The 20,971-nt window shown below is 38.7% G+C and overlaps 1 protein-coding gene and 1 pseudogene across 1 annotated transcript in view; one reads left to right on the forward strand and one right to left on the reverse strand.

Annotated features, from left to right (window-relative positions):
- pxdn (peroxidasin) overlaps nucleotides 1-20,971 on the forward strand; it is an 86,392-nt gene that overhangs the window by 54,417 nt on the left and 11,004 nt on the right. Inside the window, exons 8-15 of the mRNA XM_088354211.1 lie at nucleotides 3,675-3,792; nucleotides 4,078-4,247; nucleotides 7,939-8,211; nucleotides 8,751-9,026; nucleotides 12,428-12,540; nucleotides 14,617-14,773; nucleotides 15,619-15,727; nucleotides 19,222-19,379. Of these exons, the coding sequence (XP_088210337.1) occupies nucleotides 3,675-3,792; nucleotides 4,078-4,247; nucleotides 7,939-8,211; nucleotides 8,751-9,026; nucleotides 12,428-12,540; nucleotides 14,617-14,773; nucleotides 15,619-15,727; nucleotides 19,222-19,379 (1,374 nt within the window). The remainder of the gene's footprint in view (nucleotides 1-3,674; nucleotides 3,793-4,077; nucleotides 4,248-7,938; nucleotides 8,212-8,750; nucleotides 9,027-12,427; nucleotides 12,541-14,616; nucleotides 14,774-15,618; nucleotides 15,728-19,221; nucleotides 19,380-20,971) is intronic.
- Nucleotides 20,252-20,415, reverse strand: LOC148351312 (U2 spliceosomal RNA; annotated as a pseudogene).

Consider the following 20,971-nt stretch of genomic DNA (forward strand, 5'->3'; position numbering starts at 1 on the left):
TTTTATCCTCCAAAAACGTGCAATTTAGAACCATACACAGGGTAGGATATCGGGATCATACTAATATTTTATTCTGACAGTCCAAATTATTAAAATTGGATGATTTTGTCAATTTTTTCATTGCTATTTTAGGTCAACAAAAACATAGTGCCAGAAAACATCCAAAAATTGTTCACTTGGAAAGAGGGAAGTTATAACTTAAGGGGCTGTAGTAAATTCAAAATCCCCAAGGTGAGGACCACCAGGAAGAGTATGTGTGTGTCTGTGTGTGGAGTCAAACATTGGAACAATTTACAAGACGAGATCAAAAAAAGATGTCCAACTATTCACGTGTTCAAATTTAAATACAAAAAATCATTACTGGCAGAATACAGAGATGATGAAAATGGGGTGTGAGTGATAGTAGAGATTGGAAATACTGCGTTTACAACTACAGTTGACCTTGTTGTTATTACTATTATTATATCATAACTCTTATTATTGCTATTGTTTTTATTATCAATGATGTCACAATGATATTTAGTGACTAGTAGCATTAAAACATTAATAGATGGGTACTACGATAAGTGTAAAAAAATATGTGACTACTGTTATTATTATAACTATTTATATCCGACCTATGTAATATGTATATCTGTGAGATTTTGTTGTATTTAGACACAAAAGAGGAGCTATATATCAAATGTAATTAATTGAGAAGATGAAGGATTAGGGAAAATAAGCGTCTGCTTCTTACTACCCCTTTTTGAACATGTTATGTTAACATTATTTTTGTTTTTGAATCATTGTTTTTGCCCTGTTTTTATTTTGTAATGTTCGAAATAAAGTTTTCATTAATTCATCCATTCATTGATTCATACATAAAAAGAGGCATGAATGGACACAAAAACAGACTGCAGACTACAATGGACCCCCTTAAGGCTTCCTTCCCGCACACTGCAATAATGCCGGGTCACCTGGTCATGAGTCATGACCAAAAAGACATGCACACTGTTGCAACGCCGTCTGATGTCTGAGTTTGCCGTGCTTCACGCCATATACATTAATTATAAGCTGTGTCTGCAGTTTCAGCAACTCATCTGCCTTCTGTGTTTAAGACATTTATAATGATCAAAGTTACCTTTGAGTAAAGTTTACTGGGTCCATGAAGTCTTAATTTGAAATATAGGTTGGCATGATAATAAGAATTATATTACACTAAATAATTACTTCACAATTATATTCATGCTGTATGATACCCTGAGTGCATTGTGTACAGATTTATGAATAGATTTGAGGAAATGTGTCATTGGACTGTAATAGAATAGAAATAATTATCAATAGGAAATAATTTCTGCCTTGAAGTAGTTCTACATTATCTGTGTGTGTTTTTGAATTTACTTTTTAATTATCCAGGTTTGCATGAGAATATGCATAAAATAATATTGTCAAAGTCAATGTTAAACTTCTTGTCGCGTTTCAACTGGTTTTGTGTAGATTATTAATGCAATGCAATTTTATTTTGTGTTTATCTTCACATTTATTATTGTAAATAAGGCCTCAAGACAACAGAATCATGTTTGCTCATTGCTATTAAGGGAAACAGTGCATTTGTGGTACTTGCATAAGAATTTATTTATTTATTTATTTTTTTACATCAGAACCATAGGTTCTCTTTTCTATACAATGCTATGAGTGGATAAGCATGAGTCACCCAACCTTTAGGATGTTCAAAGTGCCATAATCAGCCAATGATGAATCATTTTTTTGTTTTTCTCATAGTAGCCAGGCAGAGAGGTACAGTGCATCCGGAAAGTATTCACAGCACTTCACTTTTTCCACATTTTGTTATGTTAAAGCCTCATTCCAAATTGTATTAATTTAATCTCTTATCTCAAAATTTTACACAAAATACTCCATTATGACAATGTGAAAAAGTTTTTTTTCAACTTTTTTTGAATTTATTAAAAATAGAAAACTAAGAAATCACATTTACATAAGTATTCACAGCCTTTGCTTAATACTTTGTTGATCCACCTTTGGCAGCAAATACAGCCTCAAGTATTTTTGAATATGATCCCACAAGTTTAGCACACCTATCTTTAGGCAGTTTTGCCCATTTTTCTTTGCAATAAGTCTCAAGCTCAATCAGGTTGGATGGGAGACGTTTGTGTACAGCCATTTTCAGATCTCTCCAGAGATGTTCGATCGGATTCAAGTCTGGACTCTGGCTGCTCCACTCCAGGACATTCACGGAGTGGTTCTGAAGCCAATCTTTAGAGATCTTGACTGTGTGCTTTGGATCGTTGTCCTGCTGAAAAATGAACCTTTGCCCCAGCCTGAGGTCAAGAGCGCTCTGGAGCAGGATTTCATCCAGGATATCTCTATATATTGCTGCATTCATTTTTCCTTCTATCCTGACTAGTCTGCCAGTCCCTGCTGCTGAAAAACATACCCACAGCATGATGCTGCCACCACCATGCTTCACTGTAGGGATGGTATTGGCCTGGTGATGAGCGGTGCCTGGTTTCCTCCAAACATGGCGCCTGGCATTCACACCAAAGAGTTCAATCTTTGTCTCATCAGACGAGAGAATTTTGTTTCTCATGGTCTGAGAGTCATTCAGGTGCTTTTTGGCAAATTCCAGACGGGCTTCTATGTTCCTTTTACTAAGGAGTGGCTTTCGTCTGGCCACTCTACCATACAGGCCTGATTGGTGGATCGCTGCAGAGATGGTTGTCCTTCTGGAAGGCTCTCCTCTCTCCACAGAGGAACGCTGGAGCTCTGACAGAGTGACCATCGGGTTCTTGGTCACCTCCCTGACTAAGGCCCTTCTTCCCCGATCGCTCAGTTTAGAAGGCCGGCCAGCTCTAGGAAGAGTCCTGGTGGTTCCAAATGTCTTCCATTTACAAATAATGGAGGCCACTGTGCTCATTGGAACCTTCAAAGCAGCAGAAATTTTTCTGTATCCTTCCCCAGATTTGTGCCTCAAGACAATCCTGTCTCGCAGGTCTACAGACAGTTCTTTTGACCTCATGCTTGGTGTTTGTGCTCTGACTTGCACACTCAACTGTGGGACCTTATATAGACAGGTGTGTGCCTTTCCAAATCATGTCCAATCAACTGAATTTACTGCAGGTGGACTCCAATTAAGCTGTAGAAAGATCTCAAGGATGATCAGTGGAAAAAAGATGCACCTGAGCTTCATGGCAAAGGCTGTGAATACTTATGTAAATGTGATTTCTTAGTTTTCTATTTTTAATAAATTCAAAAAAAAGTAAAAAAAAAAAAATCACATTGTCATAATGGAGTATTTTGTGTAGAATTTTGAGATAAGAGATTAAATCAATACAATTTGGAATGAAGCTGTAACATAAAAATATGTGGAAAAAGTGAAGCGCTGTGAATACTTTCCGGATGCACTGTAGCTTTCCCATAATTGACGAACTCAACCGTTATCTTTGCCATACATTATCCTCATTTATACATGTTACAATTGTCTAATTGATATACATGCATAACCAGTCATCAGGCAAAATGTTATATTTTGGAAGTCATTTTACTCACCCTCCGCTCCCCTGTCACTTTTTTTTCTAATTGTATCGTCTCTAGCTATATAAATACAGACATTAATTCATAGGTCTGTTTTTATTGTCCTCAAACGTTCTGTTATCCTCTTATACTACCCCTTAAAGAAGTGCCAAGGATCACATCCGAGCCTCAGGACGTGGATGTTACATCAGGGAACACGGTCTACTTTACTTGCAGGGCTGAGGGAAACCCCAAACCACAAATCATCTGGCTCCGCAACAAGTAAGCTCTTAGAGTGTGAGAAAAATTACTCTGGTCCGTAGACTTTTTGTTTTTTGTAATGCCACAAATCCTTAAGTAGTCATTGATTTTTGGTACAATATTGATTCTCTTATTGGAGTGATAGTTCCAGATGCAAAGCACAAGGAAAATAAAGAAAAAAATAAAGGTTTGTCAATAGTAGCTCTAAAAACATAGAAAAATGTGGAGTTAAATTTATTGTTATTGAGGGAGCAAATCTTGGCAACTGCCTATAATACTGTGTTGTTGCATTGCTTATTGTGACAGCAATGCGCTCAACATGCACGATGACAGTCGTCTGAACCTGCTAGAAGATGGAACGCTGATGATTCAGAACATAAGAGAGACTGACCAAGGAGTTTACCAATGCATGGCCAAAAACGTGGCTGGGGAGGTCAAGACTTCGGAGGTCACGCTCCGGTATTTCGGAGCCCCTTGTAAGTCAAGTTTCATACACTGGAAATTTCAGCTAATATTTGGTAGCGTATTTGGCCAATTTTGGCAAAGGTTTACTTGGATGTACATTTAAATTTGATCGAAATTTGTTCAAAGAGTATGCTTTTTAAATTACCATAGTTTCCTGACCATAAACCGCACAATGTCACAAATTGTGTGGTGCGCCCTATTATGCAGTGCAGCCTGTCTCATGTAACGTGGTGGGCATAGCTAGGACACGATGAGGCTGCCATTCACACTGCAGAGCTAAGTGCTCCATTTCAATTTTTGTGTGAAATCCGAAGATTTTGTGAAATCATTTACATTTCCAACTGAATGCGGCTTCTATTGGTCACCTGTGACTTGCTCGATTGTCTTCATATCCCACTTGCGCGAAAGAGGAAGCGTGAGGTCACACGCAATGCATTGTTAGCGGGAGAACTCATGGATGCTAACGCGGTAGCGTATATAGCAATTTGAATGTTATTGTGCTACTGGTGGTGGAACAGAGCTGTCTTCCCAAATGTAGATTAAATCCGAAACCTCAATTTCCCTCTATTGAATTCTTTCTGTGTTTTCATCCGACATGAAGTTTTGATTCCTACGCTACGCAGATTATTGCATCAAAGCTTTGTAAGTGAAGGAAACTGAAAAAGGAACTCGACAAGTTTTTGGCCATGTGTTTAACATCGTAATCAATACTTCAATGAACCACAACCAAACTCCACCGCTGTATTTTTATACACGCACAGTAATATGCTTGTCAGTGTTGTGCTGAAAAATGCCCCTTTTCCTCCTTTAGAAATGTACCCGATTGCGCAGACATTTCTCAAATGTATTCATATCCGATTTGGGGGGAGAATGTCGTAGAACAGTAAAGCATGGAGCATTTGGAAAAAATGCAATTTTCCCTCTTTTTTTTAGTTAATTTTTCTGTTCCTTTTTTTCTTTTTTCTCTTTTAATTTGTATTTTTTTTTTGTCTTTTTTTTAATGTATCTTCTTTTGAACAGTAATAAGGTGTGTTTTGGTCACTTTGAGTCTTGTCTCCTTCCATTGGGCTGTTAGCACTCGTTTATGGTGACACAACCCTTGATTTTGGTTCTGGCCAAAAATTGTGTTGTAAGGCCTGAGACAGAAATTATGTTGTGCCTGCAAACCGACGACGATACCATGTATAGGAGGAACTGAGTAGCAAGATCAGCTTCTCAATGGGTTAAAACGCCCCTCGTTCTGGATAAATATAAAATATTTCTTGATCAGTTTGCAAAAATGTGTTCAATGAATATGCTAATTTGTTGAAATTTAAGAGTCTGTGACATGTATGCGCTGCCGTGGGTCAGACCAGAAGGAAATTAGCCAATCAAACTGCAGGGCACATGTACATCAAGTGAGTAAATGTTGAGCTCTGCCTGACTAATTAGCACAGAGGTAGCATCCATATAAAACTCACACGGGCCGCACTAACGTTAAGACTTCCTATCATGGCGGGGGCCCCAAACTATCATTTCGAGGGCCACAATTTGTTCCACGGGCCGCGGGATTGAGGCCCCTGCATTAAAGGGAAAGTGTGTATCATATAACCACTAAATTGTTGTGTGTTGTGTAGTGCAACGGAAAACGCGTGCTAAAAAGGACAAAGAAAATACCAACTATGAATACGTAAGGTGACCAACTGCACCATATTGTTTGCATCTTTTTGGTCAGCCTTTTGTGAGACGTTTGTCTTTTGGGTACCTATAGCTACAATTATGTCACCTCCCTCTGGCTAAGGCTAATTTTATGGCAAAAAATGTAAATTATTCTATCTATGAGATTCTATGAGAATGTTAAAACACACACGTTCATCTCATAGTTTATTTTTTTTGCTTGTTTTAATATAATACACACTGTTCCTTTAAACTTCCATTTCAAGTCAATCCGCAGGCTGCTAGCCGGGGTTTTGAGACCCATGCTTTGAGGCCTTCAGTGAGACGGTAACTAGTGTTCTACCTGCCCCTGTTTCTGTGGTTCCGGCGTGGCAGTAGCTTAGGAGGTAGAGCTCGTCTTGAGATCAAGAGGTCGCAGGTTCGATTCCCGGCTCCTCTGTGTTATATGTCAAAGTGTCCTGAATCCCTAATGCCCCCGATAAGCAGGTAGTTATCTAGCATGGCTGACACTGCTACACCGCTATTGGTGTCTGAGTGTGTGTGAATGGGTAAGTGTGAAGCTTTGGAAGGTCTTTATTGACTTGAAAAGCGCTATATAAATGCAGACCATATTTTGAAAAGTTACCAAAAATTCTTTAAATGGTAACCGAAAGTCACCTTATAAACACACACACGCTTTTACCTTTAAGCGTCCGCACATATCGAATAGCACAGACATGTACATGGTGGTACCTTTAGTAACGATTTTTGCAACATCTGTATTTTAAAACCATAAACTCTCATCAAGGAGTTAGTTGCAGGTGTCCTGTTGTACTTCTCCTGTTTTGGTGTCATGGCAGACACCAGGCCCTGTGCTGTGTTTATTTTTGCTCAACCACTACTGTAATCGCTGGCCAAGTCATGGTAATGACTGCACTCTGTGGTAGATGGGAAATTGTGTTCACCATGAACTGGCAGAATAGATAAAGGCGTGGTCTTTGAGGTTCTTTACAAGTCATCTGAGAACTGGGCGTACTTCTAACTTTTGTTGATATGGTTATGACCTTGTTGTTAAATTGTACTGTATTTTCTGTACTATAAGGTGCACCCTCCAAAATAGTCTTTATAATGTTTTTGTTTTTTCATATGTATGGTGTACCCGAAAGTCTACTGTATGTAAGTATAAGGTACATGGAATTACAACTACATTAAGGGCTACAATTGCATATAAAATAAAAAAAGCACCGTACATTGATCAGTAGAAATGTATTACTGATCACAATTCATAAGGTTTGATAAAACAAAAATCGAACCTAGGTTGCAGCATGGAGCGCGCTGGGCCCCGTCGACCAGGTCACTTTTCAAACGACACATCAAAATAATTTTAGGTTTTTATTCCTCATCACACTATTTTTAGTCACCTGCCAAATTGTTGATGTTGTTAACCTGCTGGGCACCTAGAATATTATCAGACATTGAACCGGTCCATATTGTGTGACTGATCGCAAAGTCTTGACCAAGTACACAAGATTCTGAACTGACTCAAGAGAAAGACATTGTGGGAAGTAATTTGGTCGATCTGAACTGAGTAAAGAGAAAGACTTGGAAAGTAATGTAGTCGTGAATTTAACGTGGTAATGAGATAAGAGCTGATGCATATTCATGAATTATCCGCACCCATAGTGTTCCGCATGATCAGTGTTCGATCCTGGTTTTATCCAAAGTTACGCAATTGTGAACAACCATCCATATTTCTATGTTTAAAGCCTTGCAATCCAGTCTGATCCCTGATGCCAATTATTAAATTCATAGACTGATCCTTAATTGCTCAAATATTTTAACGCAGTCTCAATTTTGTTCGCATGTAAGGGGCACCAAATTTTAAGATGCTGTTCAAATTTCTGGCGAATTTGGGGTTATTTGTGATGCGCTAAATCAATGATTCAGGATATCCATGCAGTTAATCTCATAAAACATATTTGGTGCCAGCCTAGTTAAAATAGTTATTTGATACACTTTAATGGCATTTTCTTAATCGTCTGAATCTGTCTTCTCTTAACAAACCAGCACGGCCAAGTTTTGTCATCCAGCCCCAAAACACGGAGGTGCTGGTGGGCGAGAGTGTCACTTTGGAGTGCAGCGCCACAGGTCAACCGCAACCTCGAATCACCTGGACAAAAGGAGATCAGACACCGCTGCCAAACGACGCTCGCATTAACACCACGCCTTCTGGGGGGCTTTACATTGAGAATGTGGTGCAGGCGGATGGAGGGCAGTATACCTGTTTTGCCTCCAATAACATCGATACAATTCACGCGGCAGCTTATATCATTGTACAAGGTAGGTTCATATTCTCTAGCCTGAGACACAAAACAGTTTCACATTCAGAAACACACTTTTCGCTTCATATTTATTTTTCTCATAATGAATAAGAAATGTAGTTGTAATGAACCGTTTTGGGCATGTTACTTTAAAAAAGTAATTAGTTATAGTTACTCACTAATTTAGTTAATTAATAACTGATAGTGAAAGTAACTATTTACCAGGGAAACTATTTGGTTACCATAAAAAGCTTTTATGTCAAAAAATTTGAAATTTTCTGAACAGTATTTGAGTCAGTTGAATATAGGAAAAAGAAAGGAAGTAGTGCTCCCCGGCAACAGATTTGTCCTACACTTAAAGTGCAATAAAAATAAACAGTAAACAATACAAAAAAATAACAATCAGCGGTAAACAATATTAAGTGAGTTTAGTCAATTGCATCTAAAACTTACAACCTGAGACAACTGGTCAAGTAGACTACTGTACTTCAAGTATTTCTTTCACAACAAAGGTCAACTAATACGCATCCTTGTCTTCTTTTGCTCTTGCTACTTCAGCAATCCCACAATTCACGGTCACGCCACAGGATCAGTCGGTCTTGGACGGCCACACCGTGGACTTTCCCTGCGAGGCGACGGGTTACCCCCAGCCAGTTATCGCCTGGACTCGGGGCGGTAGCCCCTTACCTTTAGACCGCCGTCACTCAGTCCTGTCTTCCGGCACACTCCGGATCACTCGGGTAGCGTCCCACGATGAGGCCCAGTACGAGTGCCAGGCCGTCAACGTGGTGGGCACTGTCCGCTCTGCCGTGCAGCTCAGCATCCAACAGAGGGGTGAGTGGAAAGATCGCATCAAGCTACCTGTAACATAAGAATGAATTTATAAAGTGAAAACATGCTTAGGATAAATGTTACCCAAAACCCATACGCGGGAAGGATTGTCTCAAAAATACTTACACATGTATTGTTCAGTTTCAAAAATATCTTCTCGATTTATTCAAGGTCTAAAAATCTTGATAAATCCACATGCAAGAATCAAAATTGCTGGCTCTTCAAAATACATGATTCACACTTCTTTTAATGGTACTGGTGAAATTAATGATTAATGAAAAAAGTGTACGATACCTGGATTTGTATACACCGGTATACACACAACAGCTTGGGAGGGAATTTTTGTAAATAGCGACACTTTCAAAGTCAGGAAAATGCTTCAATTTTGGGTGAAATTTTTGCCATTGCCATGTTTTCTGGCAGTCTGACAATAAAACACGTATGAAAATGACACAGACACGCCTGCTCTGGTGGCTTGTTATTTGAAGCATCACCGCCCCCTAATGGTCGCAACCAAGAGGACAGCTCTATTTGATAAAACGTCTCTTTTGGCTCAGCTCCCAAGCAGCCCTTCAGTTTTTTTCAATGTCATATTATCACTAATAATTAAACTTCATGCACCAAAAGATTTAGTAATGAGTAATTTAATTTGTTTTTCAGGGGATCCCTGAAAATTCGATTCAAACTAATATAGACACAGATCCTCTGAAAAACACGCAAAATGTAAATTAAAAATAAATTAAATTAAAATATGTAAAGCAAATAGCAGATCAATATCTAAGTTGAGTCCAATTTTGGGCCATTTTTTTGCTTTTTATACATAAAGTGTTTTTTTTTTTTCTTTTTTGTCCTCCATACTGAACTCTGTTACCAAACACCTATAAAGCCCTTTCCGTGTGGGGTTTTGGGGGTTTTAAGGGTTATTGTTCTATCTTCGTTATTTATTATCCATTATCCGTTATCGGTCAGTTCATAATACGCTACAAAGCCTAGAAGCCGGGACACTTACTCTCAGCCAAAAGGCCAAGCTAAGGTACTAGCCCTAAAGCCTTGCTGCGATCATTGCGAATGCACCGTTCCCGGAGGTACTGCAATACAGAGCAAGCTCACAACTAGTACACTAGACCAGATTCAAACAAGTGTGACATATTGAAGCTGCGCATGCATTGTTGAAGCAGAATTCATGTCAATTTATATCAGCCCATTGACACAAAGACCGTAGGTATGAATATCTCAAATTACAAAGTGTTGTACTGCAGCAAGATGGCAACTTAAGTCATAAAAGTCAACAAAAAAGTTATTTTGATTGGCGTGAGATTTCTTCATCTGAAGGTACTTAAAAAATTGGCCTTAAAAGTGCTTGAACTCGGCTAAGAAAAAGGTGTACAAACCCTGAACTCAACATAAAAATCTTCTCTTGCTCCATTGACCCCATCTTACTCCCGCTGTTTGGGTCAACAATGCGCACACATGCTATGCTAATCTGGTGAGATGCTGTATGCTGGAAAAGGGTCTAAAACATAACAAAAAATCAGTAAATTGGGCAAAACTCGAAGGTTACGTGTTGGAAAGTATTGACTGTCACGAAGATTGCGCTGTTTTATTGCAATTTGTGTGCTGTTACATGGAAAAGGAAAATTGTGTACATTTGTGTGTCGTGCGCATTCTTTTATGTTGTGTATATGTCATGGAATGTCTTTGTGTTGAAATGACATGCTTGGTGTTAAATAGACAAAACATGTCAGTCCATAATCCCGTGATGACTCCATGTTTTTCAATGGAGTCATGGCAGTTAACATGCAACAAAGTATACGTTGTGTAGTGGCTCCACTCCAAAAGTTGTGCACAAGGCCACAATTATGTTAACAGTGTGACAAGCATGTTATGGGTGGACTGACACACTGTGTCCATTACATTGTGACGCTTTAGAAGTGATCGAAGAAATTAACTGAATCATACTGTTGAGCATTTTAACGATAATTTACTATTAGCGGTGTGATTCATGCCAATAACGCAAAACCCTTTAAATGTCAATGTTATTACTAAATTCCCAGAAGTGAAAAAGCACATAATTCTAATGCGGCCAGTGTTGAATATGTGGCGGTTAGGATTATTTTTTTGATTTTATGAAACCCACCGCACGCATCTTATATAGGAGACTCCTAGGACCAGATAACCGGTGTTGCCCGGAAAATACTTGAATCCGTGCTGGTCAAAAGACAAAAATTGACTAAATCTTCATGCTTTTGCTTTTACCTAAACACAAGCTGGCTCCATGCCACAGCGAGCACATGGCTAGTGCCACATTCCTGGAAAGGACAGATGTGTGAGAAACGTCCATATCTTGTGACAAGTGAAACCATCCAAAGTGTAGGAATTTTACATTTTTCGCACATCATCTGAAATTTTAAAACAGATAGTTATCGGTGTTTTCTATTTTGCTCACAAGTTTTTTTTTTTTTTTTTACTTGCCATTTTGTTTGGAAAATAATTGTACTCAGAATAATTAGTAATTGTATGATAAAGCCTAAATCCCTGTTTAGCTACAACGCAGTAACAATTGACATGGTTGGCTAATCAGTAGGCAGAAATACTATTAATAATGTCATTGGCAAAACAACGAATTTTGTACATGTGCATCTATACAGTAATGCTGCTGTGGTACCTGGTGCCTTCATATTTCATTGAGTGCATTGTACGTTGCTCTAGTTATCAGAAACTTCATCTTGCCGTCCATGACAATTATTAGTCCACTGCAAACCAAGCTAGCAGGATTTTCCCATGCTAGGTGGCTCTCAGTTGCAGTATGAGAACCTTTCAGGAATTTGCGTGTATGGATGCAGCATGTCTCAGTCCACTAAACACTTTTCTTTGTTGTGTCAGCTTCCAGACAATATAACAATGATGACTCATTGTGTAGCAATGCTCAGTTGTGTGCATGTTGAAAATGACGTTCAGGACCAGCCAGCGTTTGATGAACAACTCAATGCACGAATGAAAAACTCATGTTTTTCCGGCACGTCATGTTTAAATGTTCACTTGCTTGCAAACATCTATGTGTGTGTTGCATACAGTATTTACAGTTTTAGTTTTAGGGGTGTATTTAGTTTATCCAACATCAGCTGTAACTTTGACTTCCAAATTTTTATTTGGAAAATAAGCTTCTGGGCTGTATATACCAATGCTTTCCTTTCTTCAAAGTAGGTAATGTTTCGCTGCTCTGTTTTGAAAGTAAAGATTTATTGCAATCCGAGAGCAAAACTACAGCTTTTGACTTTCTTGTCTGCAATGATTGCTTTCAAAACACATTTTACATGTACTGTGCCGTCCTGGCAAATAATAATTAACGTGTGTGTGTGTCTGTGTGTGTGTGTGTGTTTGTTTGAACTCTTGAACTTATTCAGTAACGCCTGTTTTCACAAATGCTCCAAGGGATGTGACTGTGGAGTCTGGCCTGGATGTCCAGATTCCCTGCAGTGCTCAGGGACAGCCACAGCCTGTCCTTACCTGGAACAAGGTTAGATGCTATTTTTAAATGTATTTAATGGACGAGACTTTTTGCCCACAATTTTCAGAAATGAGCAACTATGTTGTAAAGGAGTGTTGATCCTTCAATGTTAGTTTGAATTCTTCATTGGTCAGCATTGGTCTTTTTGTCTGCAAGTTCCATGTAAAATTACCTTATTAATATTGTTTAACCTAAATATTAGAGTTGACCTTGTCATGAAAACCTGGGTTCCCGCGCATCCTTGAAAAGTCTTAAAAGGCATTGATTTAACTATTCTAAAAATTGGCATTAAAATGTCTTGAATCAAATTTGAAAAATTCTTAAAAATGTTATTACATCAATGATATTTACATTAGTTTAAGCTAAAAACATTTTGTAACATTTCAAGCAATAAATCGTCTTTTTTTAATAGTAGGCAGTGGCTCAGGAAGTAGAGCGCTCATCTTGGGATCAAGAGATCGCTGTTCGAATCCTGGCTCCTCAGTGTTACATGTCGAAGTGTCTTTGGGTAAGACACTGAACCCTTAATACCCCCAATAAGCAGGTTAGCGCCTTACATGGCTGCACGGCTGCTATTGGGAAATGTGAAGCACAGTGTAAAGTGCTTTGGGTAGTCTTGAAATGCAGATAATTTCATATTTTTTTTACCAGCTCGGTAGCCTAGATGGTAGGGCGCCCGCTCCGAGACTGGGAGGTCGCTGGTTCAAGCCTCGGCCGAGTCATACCAAACTTGGTACTCATTGCCTCCCTGCTTGGCGCTCGGCATTAAGGGTTGGAATTGGGGGGTTTGCTCACCTAATGACTAAAATGGCTGCGCCCTGTTTGGCTGCGGCTGCATCGGCTCGCTACAGTTTAACTGTACGGGTCAGTTGTATCGACATTTCGTTCTGTGCATGGTTACAAAGAATGACAATAAAAGTAAATTCTATTCTATTCTCTTCTATTCGATTTACTAATACACCATATATATATTTGAAGACAAAATTCAACAAAACCACTAAACCTGCCCTCCACACAAAAGCTTGTTCTTCGGCGCATTTTATTTCACTGTGTGGCTATTGATAGATTGACAAAATCTATCAAATAGTAATAATGCCAGAGCCTGTTTCCCATATCAATATGAATGAATATACCACTTAAAACTTTTCTCTCTCCTGCACTTACTAAAGACTGTTGTTTGTTATTTTCATCCTAGATAATGGTTTCAAAACAAGGTGCTTGCAAAGTTCTATTGTAAAAAGTAACAAAATTCTGCCAACAAGGATCTTGACGTATTTACCTTTGGCACAGTTTGCGCCGGGCAAGAGACAGGAGAGAGTGCTTACGCTCTCCATAGCTACACACATTACTACCACACACCCAATCAAATTGCTCTGGGTGCTCTGCAGGCATTTCGGAGTATTTGATTATGTGGTTTTTTATCATACGATGTCTCAATAGTGAAAATTGATTATTTACTGAATTTCAAAAAAATATATTTTTAAGCGGTGTAAAGGCAAAATTGGGTTTTTAGGTGTGACACCTTGACTGTAAACCGTAGATTAAAATGTGCCTCATACATACTGGACAGTACTGTTGTTTCGGCATCACGTGCAATACAATTGGCTGCCCTCACGCAAAATGTGAACAAAATGGAGAAAATTTGCATTGTTTAGATTTGGTCTCTTAGCCATACGTACTCTTAAAAAGGGCCAAATATGGCTCGCAAGCCATAAGTTTCCGACCCCTGCTTTGATAAAGTGAATTTAATGAGTAGTGGCTTTCCAACAAAATATTTTTGCTATAGCTAAAAGCTGTGCTAGGTAATGTGTACAGTACAAGGCACGATGTATTGTGTGCAAGATACTGTGTCGTTTTTTTGGCCACTTGTTCTATTTTAAGAGGCATTTCAAAAGTATCTTAAATTGAACTTGTCTTAAGATGTAGGAACCATCACTCTTTTATCAAAACAATTGTCCTTCTCCTAAATGCACCCCCGCTTTTTTTTTTTTTTTTTTACAAACAAAAGTTCTTTTTTTATTCAGTATGATAAAGATCTCTAAAGATAATAAGTCTGACAGGACAATGGCAATTTGTGTCCCTCAGGATGGCGTGCAGGTGACTGAGAGTGGTAAATTCCACATCAGCCCTGATGGCTATTTAGAGGTAAAGGATGTAGGCCCTGCGGACGGCGGCCACTACGAGTGCATTGCCCGCAATCCGATTGGCTATGAGGTTGCCACCATGGTGCTAACTGTGACAGGTAGGAAGACTAAAGTTTTTTATGTCTTGTTTTTCATGAGATATTGCATGGAAACTAAGCAAAATAAGAAAATTGGCTTGAGGATTTTAACCTAGATTCATCTAGATCTGTTTTCAACCTGTATGCCGTGAAACCTCTTCTAGTGTGCTGTAGGAAATTCCCCAATTTAATCTTTTCTAAAAAGCATGCTATTGTTCAGTATTTTTGTTTACTTCTATCGATCAGCTGAGTACCTGTAACATTCATCTTTGTCAGAAGTTGGCAGCCGATTAGAATTTTTTATTTTTTTATACAAATTATCTGCTCATAAGGCAGGACAGGGAAATATACTAAATAGCTTATTCTGCTTGATGAAACTTTTTGGTTGCTCTACAAAAAATAATCAAATACGGTACAAATTTTGCACATAATTTGTCACCTGGCACATAAAAATACTTAAAATGAGCAAAAATTATTTCACCTGAATAAAACAAGATAAATATATCAACATATTAAAAACGGTTTTAAAATGTAGTAAAATCCAGAATTACTGCAAAATTGATCCATGATAGACAGTGACCACAATAACTTACTGTTAATTTAAGCAACATGATAATTTAAGCTTTAAAAGAAAAACATGAAATGAATGCCAGGAATTAATTTGTACAGATTTTCCATGGACTGGGCCCTTCAAAGATTTTTGATGGTAAAAGGTTGCCTTGGATCCAGAATGGTTGGGAAGCACGGACCTAGATATTAAGGCCACAGTACGAGTGATATTAATTTTGATTGAATTGATCATCTATGGCAAGTTCTTGATGACCTGAACTCCGCAATATCAATGACGTCTTGTATTGGTGCAACAGTTCCAGAAGGAAGCAGAACAGGTGACACCTTTGTGAGCTCCTCCATTGAGCAAGCGATCCGTAACGTGGATAGCGCTATAGAGTCTACAAGGAGACGGCTGTTTGATGGGTAAGAAGGGTGCAACAGGTCTACATATTAGGCTGTAGTTTTCGGTCTATAATAATTACCGTATTTTCCGGACTATACATCGCACCAGCCAGAAAATGCATAATTAAGAAGAAAAAAACAGAAGTCCAAAGTATACGTCAAATTTTTGAAGAAAATGTATATAATAAAAACCCAACAATAAAAACATACAGTACATGGCATCTTGAGAGGTCATTTTAAATAATAGAGAGCAATAGGCTTTGTTTGGTATACAAACATTGCATAATTTACCATGCCTGTTAATTTCAGTAATGACGTAATATATACAGTGCATCCGGAAAGTATTCACAGCGCTTCACTTTTTCCACATTTTTTTATGTTACAGCCTCATTCCAAATTGTATTAATTTAATCTCTTATCTCAAAATTCTACAATAAATACTCCATTATGACAATGTGAAAAAGTTTTTTTTTTATTTTTTTTTACTATTTTTAAATTTATTAAAAATAGAAAACTAAGAAATTACATTTACATAAGTATTCACAGCCTTTGCTTAATACTTTGTTGATCCACCTCCGGCAGCAAATACTGCTTCAAGTCTTTTTGAATATGATCCCACAAGTTTAGCACACCTATCTTTAGGCAGTTTTGCCCATTCTTCTTTGCAATAAGTCTCAAGCTCAATCAGGTTGGATGGGAGACATTTGTGCACAGCCATTTTCAGATCTCTCCAGTGATGTTCGATCGGATTCAAGTCTGGACCCTGGCTGGGCCACTCCAGGACATTCACGGAGTGGTTCTGAAGCCAATCTTTAGAGATCTTGGCTGTGTGCTTTGGGTCGTTGTCCTGCTGAAAAATGAACCTTCGCCCCAGCCTGAGGTCAAGAGCGCTCTGGAGCAGGTTTTCATCCAGGATATCTCTATATATTGCTGCATTCATTTTTCCTTCTATCCTTACTAGTATGCCAGTTCCTGCTGCTGAAAAACATCCCCACAGCATGATGCTGCCACCACCATGCTTCACTGTAGGGATGGTATTGGCCTGGTGATGAGTGGTGCCTGGTTTCCTCCAAACATGGCGCCTGGCATTCACACCAAAGAGTTCAATCTTTGTCTCATCAGACCAGAGAATTTTGTTTCTCATGGTCTGAGAGTCATTCAGGTGCTTTTTGGCAAATTTCTGACGGGCTTCCATGTTCCTTTTACTAAGGAGTGGCTTTCGTCTGGCCACTCTACCATACAGGCCTGATTGATGGATTGCTGCAGGGATGGTTGTCCTTCTGGAAGGCTCTCCTCTCTCCACAGAGGAACGTTGGAGCTCTGACAGAGTGACCATCAGGTTCTTGGTCACCTCCCTGACTAAGGCCCTTCTTCCCCGATCACTCAGTTTAGAAGGCCGTCCAGCTCTAGGAAGAGTCCTGGTGGTTCCAAATGTCTTCCATTTACGAATAATGGAGGCCACTGTGCTCATTGGGACCTTCACAGCAGTAAAAAAATTTGATTTGTGCCTCAAGACAATCCTGTCTCGCAGGTCTACAGACAGTTCTTTTGACTTCATGCTTGGTGTTTGTGCTCTGACATGCACACTCAACTGTGGGACCTTATATAGACAGGTGTGTGCCTTTCCAAATCATGTCCAATCAACTGAATTTACTGCAGGTGGACTTCAATTAAGCTGTAGAAAGATCTCAAGGATGATCAGTGGAAAAAAAGAGCCACCTGAGCTCAATTTTGAGCTTCATGGCAAAGGCTGTGAATACTTATGTAAATTTGATTTCTTAGATTTCTATTTTTAATAAATTCAAAAAAAGTACAAAAAATAAATAAAAAAAAATCACATTGTCATTATGGAGTATTTTGTGTAGAATTTTGGGATAAGAGATTAAATTAATACAATTTGGAATGAGGCTGTAACATAACAAAATGTGGAAAAAGTGAAGCGCTGTGAATACTTTCCGGATGCACTGTAGATATAACAGATAGAATATAGAGTTAATGAGATAACTCTAGTATAAAGAAACAGCTTACCAAACTATCACTTTCTTTCCAAAACACTTAATCCAATGAAATTTTCATCTTGGGTGTCACGGTCACTGAAAACAATCCGACCGCTTCAGCCTTGTGGTCAATTTTTCGGCACAAGAGGACAAAGTGGAAATTATCACCTTCGGTCATGAGTGCCTTCTTTCATTTCATGTGAAAATAACATGTGAAATGATATATTTGGGCAATAATGTGTCAATATTTTCACAGATAAAGCTACTGGAGTATAAGATACACAGCGAGCAAAACTGTGACAAAAACTGTGACTTATAGTCCGGAAAATATAGTATTAAAATGTCATTTTTCCATAAAGATGTTTTGCATCACTTGAAGTTTTCTTAAATTACTATTTTTTTACAACTTGAAGTAACATATTTTTAACATATTTTTTGTCCTTCATGGCTTGTATTTTGGATATTTGTTTTTGAATATTTTGACTTACTATACACCAAAGGTCAGTAAAAATTGGCTTTGAAGCCGTTTGAAAGCTTATTTTTTGCAGCTCCAAATTGTTTTGTTTTCTGTCCAATATGGCTCAACATTTTAGGTTGCCAACCTCTGCTACAAATAGTTCAATCATAATCATCTTTACTAATGTTCTCATCCCGTTGTGGTTTTTCATTGTCGAGACGATAAAGTTATCCTAGACACACTGTTGCCAAGTTTTGTGTCCCATATAAGTGTTTCTATCATGTTTAAAAATGCGGTAAGCAGTTGTGTTGATGTTGGCCTGCACAGACAGCGTTGCACTTGCCCTACTTCGAGCAATACAGTACATGATACATTGATCTTAAACAAAACCGTAAACAATGAACATAAATGCACACCATTCTACCAACTCAAAAAATCAGACTTGGTGATTTCCAGATTTAGTGTTGAATGGCAATGACAGGATGCTGATAAAGAGTATCAGTTAAAGTAAAAAGCATAAATGTCGATTTACTGTAACAGTAAAAATAACCAAACATATTCCAAAAATAATCATGTAAACTCTTAGTTGAATGTTTAGGTGCAGGTTGCTGTTATTTCAAAAAGATTGAATAGAAGCAATGGAAAGACTCTTGTTTGTTAGTGGTTGTCCAGACTATCTCTTACTGATTTTAATACTTTTTTTTTTAAATACAGCTTGTCGTTAAGTGTTTAATTACCTAACATGTTAAATGAGGTATTCATGTTTGATTTGGATTAAATCCATACACTGACATCACTGCGCTTTTTGAGTAAGATGAATTGTGTTTTCTTTTTGGCTCAAGAGTAAAGCAGGGTTTGCCTTTATATGTTCATGCTCAGCCGCACCTTCATGTCCAACTCTGGAAGTCATGCATTAGCTGCAGGATATACAACATAACAACTTAAATGCACATTTACATTATACTACTTTTGTTGTTTGACTAAAGCAGAAAATTTATTATGGAGTTTTTGGTTTTTGGTTTTTGGTTTCTTATTTGTTTTTGATCTCGCCATTCTTTTAGTCAGCCTCGTACCCCAGGAGAGCTACTTGCACTTTTCCGTTATCCCCGTGACCCTTACACAGTGGAGCAAGCGCGGGCCGGTGAGATCTTCGAGCAGACTCTGCTTCTCATCCAGAACCATGTCAACCAGGGTCTCACGGTTGACACCAATGGAACTGGTGAGCTTCATTTGTGCACCGTTAGCATTGGGGGGCTACCAAAGGATCTTAGTTTTGTTTGGTCTAGGTTAGCCCCGTTAGCAGTCGGCTAGCTGGCTAGGCTGCTCTGTCCAGTGTTTATTTTCCCATGTTGCTTCACGTTTGTAGCTGCATCCTTTCTTTGTTGTTGGTTCCCTGGTAGTCTGGCTGCTTAATAGGGCTGAACGATTTTGGGAAAAAAAACTAATCTAAATTTTTTTCAGACGTGTATTTCAATTTTGATGCTAGTTTCGATTTTACAAGAAAAGTGTAGCTTTCCCCTTTCAATGCCGCCTCAGACAATTCCCACTCGATAAAAATCCAGACAACACCTGCTGGTGATCAGCTTTTCTTTGCGCTTTTCTTCAGAGTCCAATATAATTAATGAATTTATTTTCGATGTAACGAGCCAATAAAGCTACAAGCTGTGGCGTTTGTTTTAGTGTCCATTAGTGTGCAAGGGCTGCTTGACTTAAACCAGCCTATCAGAATCGTGCATACACGTCTTGAAAACTTTTCCTCACCTTTATTGGTTGGTGCCATTAAAATTTGCTTCTGATTGGCCGCTGCTGTTAAACCACGAAATGTCACAGTTTTTGTTGGCCAAACACTCCATAACTCAATTCACAAATTAAAGCTATAAATCCAGCTACACTACCGCACTACGTCACATCGCAATATCAATTGGGGGGGTTTTGGGGTTTTTAAGGGTTATTGATCTATCTTCGTTATTCATTATCCATTATCCGTTATCGGTCAGTTCATTATATGCTACAAAGCCTAGGAGCCGGGACACTTACTCTCAGCCAAAAGGCTAAGCTAAGGTCGTAGCCCTAAAGCCTTGTTGCGATCATTGCGAATGCACCGTTCCCGGAGGTACTGCAATACCGGGCCGATGCGTGGAGTGGACAGAGCAAGCTCTTATTCCATCTCCGGAATGCAAAAATCAAAAGGCCAAGCTAAGGACCTAGTATCTAAGGCCAAGCTAAGGACCTAGCATCAAAGGCCAAGCTAAGGTCCTAGACCTAGCATCACCACATGTCATCATAATTCTCAGAATGATTTCAGTTAATTGTGCAGCCCCACTGCTAACGGGATGTTTTTTGTCAGCCAGACTTACGATTTTCTGCCGATTGGTCCCCGCTTTAGCAGACGGTTAGGCTGCCATGTCCATTTGGTGCATTTCTGGCTTAATTCATGTTTGTTGCTGAGGCTGTTTTTCGTGGTAGGTTCCCGGTTAGACTAGCTACTTACTGCGTATTTTCGGTCAGTGAGCCTCCTGTTATTCCACAGATCAGAATTGGTTAGCCCTCTTTTGCAGCCAACTAGCCTGCCGTCTCACAACTGGGTTAGTCCCGGTTAGCTGTGTTATTTTTTTGTCTACTTCACCCCGTTCGCCCTTTACAAATTACAAAAGTAGATCCGCACTGAAGTGTGTGAAAATCAAAGAAGAGCAACATGATTGGCCAATAGCAACAATGATAAAATGGTGAAAATAACAAAAGACTTTGCAATAATAGTCAAAATAACTAACTGGCAGATTTCCAATATTAAAACAGAATAAACTTATCATA

This window comes from Urocampus carinirostris, chromosome 15, assembly GCF_059441175.1.
Source record: "Urocampus carinirostris isolate Australia breed hairy pipefish chromosome 15, RoL_Ucar_1.0, whole genome shotgun sequence".
Taxonomy (NCBI): Eukaryota; Metazoa; Chordata; class Actinopteri; order Syngnathiformes; family Syngnathidae; genus Urocampus; species Urocampus carinirostris.